Source organism: Monopterus albus, unplaced genomic scaffold (assembly GCF_001952655.1).
Source record: "Monopterus albus unplaced genomic scaffold, M_albus_1.0 scaffold31.1, whole genome shotgun sequence".
NCBI classification, from domain to species: Eukaryota; Metazoa; Chordata; class Actinopteri; order Synbranchiformes; family Synbranchidae; genus Monopterus; species Monopterus albus.
The window spans coordinates 7041186-7050246 of NW_018127911.1; the positions used below are offsets into that span (position 1 = coordinate 7041186).

General features: G+C 41.0%; 1 protein-coding gene across 4 annotated transcripts in view; it reads right to left on the bottom strand.

Annotated features, from left to right (window-relative positions):
- ulk4 (unc-51 like kinase 4) overlaps window positions 1-9061 on the bottom strand; it is an 84824-nt gene that overhangs the window by 20563 nt on the left and 55200 nt on the right. For 3 of the 4 annotated variants that reach the window (XM_020596891.1, XM_020596888.1, XM_020596889.1), the window contains 2 exons: window positions 7771-7819; window positions 4867-4972 (listed from right to left, as the gene is read on the bottom strand). In XM_020596891.1, coding sequence (XP_020452547.1) covers window positions 4867-4972; window positions 7771-7819 — 155 coding nt within the window. Of the gene's footprint in view, window positions 1-4866; window positions 4973-7770; window positions 7820-9061 lie in introns of those variants that run through there. The other variant, XR_002274659.1, reaches the window with a different exon arrangement.

Here is a 9061-nt window from a genome sequence, read left to right on the forward strand (position 1 = left end):
TGACTATGGAACAGGCTGGAAGTCCCAAAGTCAACATGGAATACACCTCCAAAGGTGGTTGAGAATGACCAAGCTAAGATCCTGAGGGACTTCAAGATACAAACTGACAAACTGGTAATGGCCAACCAACCGGACATAGTAGTGGTGGACAAACAGAAGAAGAAGGCCGTAGCAATAGATGTAGCAATCCCAAGCAATAGCAACATCAGGAAGAAGGAACACAAGATACTGTGCAGGACCCTTAAGCTCCCAGGGCTCTGGTAGAGGACCTGAGCTAGAAGGAAGGAATAGAAATGCCCCAGATTGGGGCGAGTGGGGAATTATTATTTTTTATATATACATACAATGTATGTATGTATGTATGTACATTCATAATATATGTACTGTATGTCTGCATACACCAAAGCAGACAAAAGTGGTTGCTTGTCAGCACCTTCCAATGTGTAACAAATCACTATTCCAAAGATCCAGTAACTCGTGAGCCTTATCTGATGAATTTAAATATCAGATAAGTTACAGCTGCTTATATATACACAGGGATGTTGTTCTTTGTAAAACAAAATACCTAAAAATGCAACTCATTCACCAACACTCATTTGTGTCCAGGAGCAATGCACTCTGAACAGGTACCAATGGATCTACAGTATGAACAGCATAAACTGGAAACACACTGCAAAACATCACACATTTACTGTCAAAACTGTCTTATTGATTGCCATCATGTAAAACTGTCAATCCAGTGACCTCTTGGGTGCTCGCTAATATGAAAGCATTAATATGGAAGACAGATCTATGTGGTATAAATTGCCGGGGGCATTCTTATTGATTAGGCACATATGGACATGGCGTGGAAGAGCTAATATAGAATTTCTGACACCATTTGGGGAATATAATCTCAACCAATTGGCAATTTATAGATGCCAAGTTCCACAGAAACAAAGTAACACTGACACTAAAGCAATTACCAGAAAATTCCTCTGAGCTTCTCACAGAAGGTCAAGAGAAATAACAAGGACTGGTGATGGATCAAATGCAGAGAGGAACCTGAACGATGTTCAAGGATCCTGAAGACACACAGGGACCCTGAGGGCTTCTCTAATTAACTAAAGGACAACCATGCTTTAATTAAATGACACCTTGTCAGCACTTCAGCCTAAAACCAAACTCATGGTACTCCGAAAACATTTAAGGACAACTGCGATACCAACACTTTTGAACTGCTGGGGTGAATTTTTGCTGCTCCATTTCCTTATTACATCATGCAGTCTGCTTGTCAATGTGCCTACAAAATGAGATTCAGGCTCACCTCTATCAGATGGGATATACAGTATTTCTCTAGGGGAGGCAGAGTGATTTTAACATTAGCTGTTTACAATCTGTGCAAAATGTGACTTTTTGTTTGAAAAATATTTTTGGTAATCTGATGGATGAACACATACTAACACCAACACACAGTTCTACGTGGGAAAACATAAGACAAAGAGAAATCAAAGCCATCAAGAGATTAAAACTCAAACTCATCAAGTATCAGCTACAGGTATTCTTGTTTGAGCCCTGTTTTTATCTCATCTGTTTACAATTTGGAAAACTGGCTACATTAAAGCTATTTCAAATTAGCTATTAGCAGTTCTTGTTTGCAATGTACCCATGTACGCATAAGCACCTATCACTGGATTACTCTCACACTGAAGAAACCTTAAAAATGTGATGATTCTCAAACAAGTTCCTCAGGAAGTGTGGGTCACACTGAATCATACGTATGAGCTTCATGTCTGTGTGTTCAGATGTCACTGTGTTTTGACTCTGACAAGGAGTACAGTTTTTGACTCAGCTTCACTTCAGGTAAAATTTCTGCCTCCCCTTCCACTCTCCCATGTCTCCCCATGAAGCTTTTGGCCTTGTCTTTTAGACTTCTTCTGCTCAGTGCCCACATCTATTACATCCTGTAATTTCACTGAGTTTAAAATCCCATCCAGAACTAAATTACCAGGGACCACAAGGAGTATTTTTCCTTTCACCTTCTCCAGTAACATTAATCCTGTCCAAATGGGTCTCTAGGTCTCTAGGCTTCAGGAGCCTAATTTATAAAACTGTGCTTAGAATCTGTACTAAACGTTTACATGCGCGCAAAACACAGAAATGGGGTGCAGCAAAAGATAATCCCATTTATAAAACCATGCACGCTTCTAAGCAATTTCCCTTTATAAACCACAATCAATGTGAGAATGTGTGCACCTTAGTGAGCTGCATGTTCTTCCCAGAACACTCCCATGATTAACCATATATGGACAATGCAAAATGCCCATGAATAGTGAAATACATGGTGGAGACATACATGGTTTCTGTGGAGAATGGAGGCAAAGCTACAAACAGAGTTTGACAACAAACATGACAATACCCAAATTAAACAAAGAAGAGCACAGCTAATCACACTGTCAATATCTAAAAAAACAACATCAAAGAGTATTTAACTCCAAAATCTAAATATTTTTTATCATCTTCACAGCTGATGAGTGCAGGTAGGTGTGTATGTGAGGTGACAGGAGAAGGCAGAGAGTGTCTGGCAGCACCACATCATGGCATTTTACTGCACTGATGCGCGATCGCTCAAAACTGTCCAGTAGGCTATTAAGTGTGAGCAACACACAGCCTGACCGTCCCCTCTGAGCTCTGATGGTTTGGGAATGTGGTGATGAACAAGAGCTGAACAAGTGCCAGACACTCAATTAATTTATGACAACTTAATAATGAATCTCAGATGTAAATGGCTAAGATGTTGATTGCCCTGTATCTTTTAGTGTCCTGCAAGCACAAACACAATATAAACTGCTTCACCATCTGTGTTGCCAGTTTGGCTCATATCTAAAATCTGCATATGTACAGGTGAGACTTTAGTTAGAGGAGGGCGCATTGTCACACCAAGTATGTTTTTATAAATCCTGACTTTTGTGTGGGAAGTGGCATACACATGTTTCAAGTCCCAATTTGTCTCTTGCTGCCTCAAAAACTTATTCTTTCCCCCAGCCTGTCTTTCTCTCCCTCTATGAAACTGTCACTCACTTCAAACTTCAATTTTCTCTCATCCTCCCTCCCTGTTTCCATGTCCAAATTCACAACACTCTCTGTGTATCCCATTCTTCCTCTTGCTCACCTCTGTGCAACCCTTTTTACCTCCCATTTTGCTTTCCTGGCTCTATCATCTTTTTCCTTTCTCTTTTTTTTGCAATCTTTTTCTTTCTGTTATTTTGTTCTTCTTCCCTATCTCTGTCTCTCTCTCTTAGCTCCCTCTGTCTTCATTCCCTAGGGGGTATTATCTCAGTCAGAGGCAAATCTGCCCAATTATAAACCTCATCTCCTCTCTCTCTCTCACACAGTCACATACACACACATACTGGGCGCTCCTGCATCTACCACTCACCACATACACACACAGACATCTCTCTGTCGCACGCATACACAGGAGCATAGGCACAAATACATTCACACAAGCACAAAAACACCTTCCTATTTTGCTCTTCTTCACTGTCTATTTCTTTGCATCCAACACACACACACACACACACACACACACATATGCATGCTCTCACACACCACTCTTCCCCTCCTCTCTCTGTCACACCTTAAAAAGCCAATTATACACACTTCTTCCCCTCTCCTCTTCTCTTCTCCTTCTCCATTCTTTCTTGCTATCACCACACAGATCTGGGGTGAACCACAATGAGAAGAAGGGAGAAAGAAAAGAGGAGGAAACAGAAGAGGAGCCCAAAACAGAGCATAGCAGAGAGGGCAAAAATATGAACAGCAGGCGAGTAGAAGAGAGGAGAAGAGAGAAGAGAAGAGAAGAGAAGAGAAGAGAAGAGAAGAGAAGAGAAGAGAAGAGGAGAGGAGCGTTAATTGCCCAGCCAGTATTATTGCTGGGTTGACAGTTTCTTGTTGAGCGTAGAGCTGACTGGACGATAATGATTACTACTGAACTGCTGACCCAATGAAAATAGAGAGAGAGGAGTGGTTGATAGTGGTGGTAGTTTTGGGTGATGGGGATGAAGTGGAAAAGATGGACAGAATGAGACTCAAAAACCTGAGTGAGAGGCAGAGAGAAAAAGAGAGACATGAGCACAGTCCTAAAGAGAACTGTGAGAAAGCAAGTGTGGTGTTGAATCTTCGTTGCCGCCGATAGTTGCAATTACAATGTTAAACTGTCTCTCTTTCTCTCACACACACACGCACACACACACACACACACACACACACACACACACACACACACACACACACACACACACACACAGGCAGCTGTGTTTGTATTTTTGTTTATTGCATTTGTTCTCTTTTGGTAGATTTAAGATGCAGTCCTATATACCTCTGTTTCTTTCTTTCTAATTAAAGTCCTAATCCCAAACTATCTCTTGCATGCTAAATTTAACCTAAAATGACCTGACTTGTGAAAAATGTCCTCACTCCAAGGGGACACATGGACACCCTCCTCTGGATCTGTTGGACTCACTTGCATTTCAAAGGAAATTGTAATATTATTGAGTTTCACCATAGCTGAAGGACAAAAAATATGTGCGCGCACAGACACACAGCCAAGGCTGTTGACCTGAATAAGCATTATACTGCAGCAGGACAGTAGGTTGGTTAACACAAGATGTCAAGAAGTAACATGACAACAACTTGTGCTAGCAGAGCAGATACATGATATGGCTACTCTGTGCAGTAGTGCAGTAGGGTCAATGACAGACAGGCCTCTAGGACTCACTTATAATAGCAGTAGTGTAAGAGGGAGCACAAAACAAGAAAAGTAAAGAATAATGGAAGGATTTTTTTCCTGAGAACACATACAGACTGTATGCTGACACACTGTACCTTGTTGGTGTAGTGGCTCCAGGTCCAAGGCTGCGTCTCCACTAATGTTACATAGCAAGACTACTGCATTCTGAACCATCCCACTGGTAACACTGCTACCATTATCCTTGAAAAAGAAAGAGACAAACAGGATCAGGTAAGGTAAGGTAGTGGACATCCACACACTGGGAGCACCGTTATCAGTGGCAACGTCTTTACAGATGTTCATCATATTAAAGTCACAACACAACAAACAGCACTTTGTGTGTCATCGTGGGGCATAAAGAGTTATTTATTTTGGACAAAATCTTTGGCAAAATCTAGATTTATTTGGATTCTTTGTGTCATAACTCAATCCAGAATCATTCCCTAATTCAAATCATTATCACAAAAATAGATTTCTGGCATTTGTGAACTGATACAGAATCACAGAAGATATAAATTAGGATTCTTATGTGGATTGATAGGGGCAGCACTGTCGCCTCACAGCGAGAAGGTTCTGGGTTCGGGCCCCATCCGGGACCCTTCTGTGTGGAGTTTGCATGTTCTCCCCGTGCTTGCGTGGGTTCTCTCCAGGTACTCCGGCTTCCTCCCACAGTCCAAAGACATGCAGCTTAGGTTGATTGGTGTCTCTAAATTGCCCATAGGAGTGCGTGTGTGTGATTGTTCGTCTATGTGTTAGCCCTGCAATGGATTGGCGACCTGTCCAGGGTGTACCCCGCCTTCGCCCGATTGCCGGCCAGGATTGGCTCCGGCCCCACCCCCGTGACCCTGTTCAGGGACTAAGCGGTAGAAAATGAATAAAATGAATGTGAATTGATTTTTGGACCCACTACTACCTACTTCACCTAACCCTGGTAATTTGCTTGTTATAAAAACATAAACATACCATTATTAACATAAGATCAGCTGACCGTGAAGCTGTTATAAGAACTTAAATCTTTCAAAATATTGAAAATATTAACCTATAAACTCAAACCCACACTGGAAGCTTTAGCTCAAAATTATCAACTTGCATTTTTTTTAAACCTTTTGGAACCATTATTTATAGAGGAAGGTGCCTAAATATGTCTGGATTTGAGCTTTAGTGATATATAGGTGTTTTAGGCTTTTAACATTGTGCTGGATATATGCTAAAGAGAGCCGGACACAGTATGGCAGAATCAGCTTTTCTGTTTTTCCCCTACGGGTCGCCATTAAGGACATATCCTTGAAACTGCTGGCAGGACGCATCAAACGCCACATAGGTTCAATCATTACTAGTGTGTCACTGGCCACACGACACAGAATCCAACCATCTAGACAAAAAAGAAAAATGTGAGGTACATGCACTTCATGCATTTATTTATCATTCTTTACTCCATATACTGCAAGAATTGATAATGTTGAGAAAATTATCAAACTGACTATCACAGGATGGTGGAGTTGTGACCTGTGATAACAGCAACAAAAAACATTTCTATCTCTTTGCAATTTACCCCAACGCTTTTCCACCTTTGCCCTCTTCTTTTTCTCCTCCCTATAAACCTTCTCTCCTATCCTAATTCACTTCTCCTTCTCTCTTCTGCTCCTCATTTCACTGTCTGATCCTCTCTGAGACATACCAGCTCTGCCTGCGGGGTCTGAGCACATCAGTGTGATCTGTGTATGGGCTGATAGGCCTGGCTGGTACTCATCGTGTTCAGTAGCCTGAGGCTGCAGACAGTGACATCACTTCACACCTAGAACAACCTACCTGTCAGCAGCAACAACTGACAAAGCCAATTTATTCTGATCTTTATGGACTAATAAGCTGTGAAAGAACAATGGTGTACATCACTGAAAGCATAAACCTAACAAAGCACAATGACAAAATAAAATTAATTTGAACTATTTGTCCTATAGCTCCTACTCATAGAGCATTCACCTCATTAGATATTAGTGGTGAACCTACAGTACATTTTAAGTGAGGCAAGATTTGTAAAGTACTTGACTGCAACCAACTGTGAACAATCCTCTGTCTCCTCAGGCACAACAGCCTCCCAGTTAAGAACCCCAGTGTCGCTGGCTTCTGGAGGTCCTTTCATGTCCGAAGCAGAACTACTTCATCATCTAGACAAATACAATTCTCCCAGACAAGTGTGATCACCAGTGACAGGCGTAATCAATTCAGATCAGAGTGTTTCAGGCAGTATGCATCAATCCAAACATGAACAATACAAAAGACACTAATGGATCCTGGCATGGCTTGTTCAGACAGGAGTAAACAATCAGGAGAGGAGTTAATCAGGCTGATGAATAACAGTGGTTTAACATTCTGCACCACCAGCTGGGGCTAGACAGGTAGCCATGCAGAACACTGATTATTAAGTGAGTATGTGTGAGATGTGTGTGTGTGTGTGTGTGTGTGTGTGTGTAAATCGCAGATTGTTTGCTACACCACGTGTGTTTTGGTTTGGTAAAAACAAATTTCATCACGTTTGTTGGTTGGTGCATTAGACTGCATATGCAAACAGGGTCAGGTGAAATAAGTTGTTTAATGAAAAAACTGTTATGCTTCACTGATAACAGACAAATGCTGTGTGTTTGTGTGTGATCTTAATAGTGGAGCCCATATTCCCACTCTATTAACCCTTCCTCCTCTCTATTGTTGACCTGCCAGTCAATTACAGCAACCCTCAAAAAGGTCAACACCACTCAGACTAATTTACATAAATATACATCTATAAGGTTTAGATGAAGCGAGTGTGAGAGGACAGAAAGGGAAGGAGGTAAAAAACATATTTGCTGTCATGAAACAGAACATAAATGACAAAATAATAAAGATTGCGATAGCTGGGTCGGATTAGCTGATTCTAATTAACAAACTGCACTGACTGACTAACTGACCAACTGATTTAATGATTGGCCGAGTGATTAAATTATTAACCGATACTGGTTTCTTACCATAATGAGCTGAAAAACTGTTGGTAGGATCCTATTGTGCTTGATCAATCTGAAAGGTAGAGAGAAAAATACATATTGGAGCAGAGATAGAAAAACAAGGGTGAGGAATTAATTTAGTTTAGCTGCAATTCACTATGCTGTTGACACCTGTGCACACATGCACACACACACTGGGATGTTTCATCTTCATTAGGGTTATAGTTCTGCTACGACAACTCATGCCTGGTATCAGTGGAATTGGTGAGAGACAAAAAGAGGAGAAAAAACACAATGAGGGCAGATGCGTCAGAGGAGGTGAGAGAGGAGCAGGAAGGACATGGGAGGAGGAAATGAGAGTTAAGAAGAAAACGAGGCAAGAGAAGATTAGATTTAACAATGAGGAGGGGTGATTAGAGAAGGGGGAGAACATTTGTATAGACAATAGATGGAGGACAGAAGAGTGGAGGAACAAATGTGTAGAAGGAGGAAGTAGATAGTGAAAAGATAAGAGCGATGTGGATAAATCCAAACTGAAAATTTGAAGAAAACCAGAAAGAGGGTAGAATAGAAGGGGGGGGTGGCGGAAGAGATGTGAGTATGTATATTAGAAACAACATTGTCTACTTAGTGATTAAGGTTTTTGATTCACAACCAATTACTGTGGGGTTGGAGTGCATATGTGTGTCTATTTGTGTGCATTAGAAAACAAGAATGAATTCAGACTGCAACAAAAATTTGAATTACAACCTTGAAGCTGTGTACTTGTGCCAACCAGTCAAGTTCATGGTTATGGGATGGATGTTTGAACATAGTGACCTTGACCTTTGACACCGAACCACTAAAATTTAATCAGTTCATCCTTAAGGTCAAGTAGATGTTTGTGCCAAATTTGAAGAAATACCCTTGAGGCGTTCATGAGTTCGCACATTCACAAGAATGGGTTGGACAGACCAAAATCATAGTGTCTCTGGCCACAGCTGTCGCCAGTGAGGAGGCATAAACAAAGCCACCTTAAGTCAGACAGCAGTTAATATGCTGAAGGTAACAACGTCCAAACAACGCCCATCCACTGAATTAAAACTGTATTAATTTACTGTACCTATGATTTATAGCTCGTCTTTAAGGTATCTGAGTTTTCAGCAGCAAACACTGTGTTTCACCTCATCAAAAAAGTGATGATTAAAGTTTTCATGAACCTTATGTTCTTAATTTCATGGTATTAGTTAGTAATACCTGAGCCCTGTATAATTAGATTTTTACATTCAGCCACTTTCTGCATACTAAGACAAGTCTGTTGCCGTAAACAAATTTC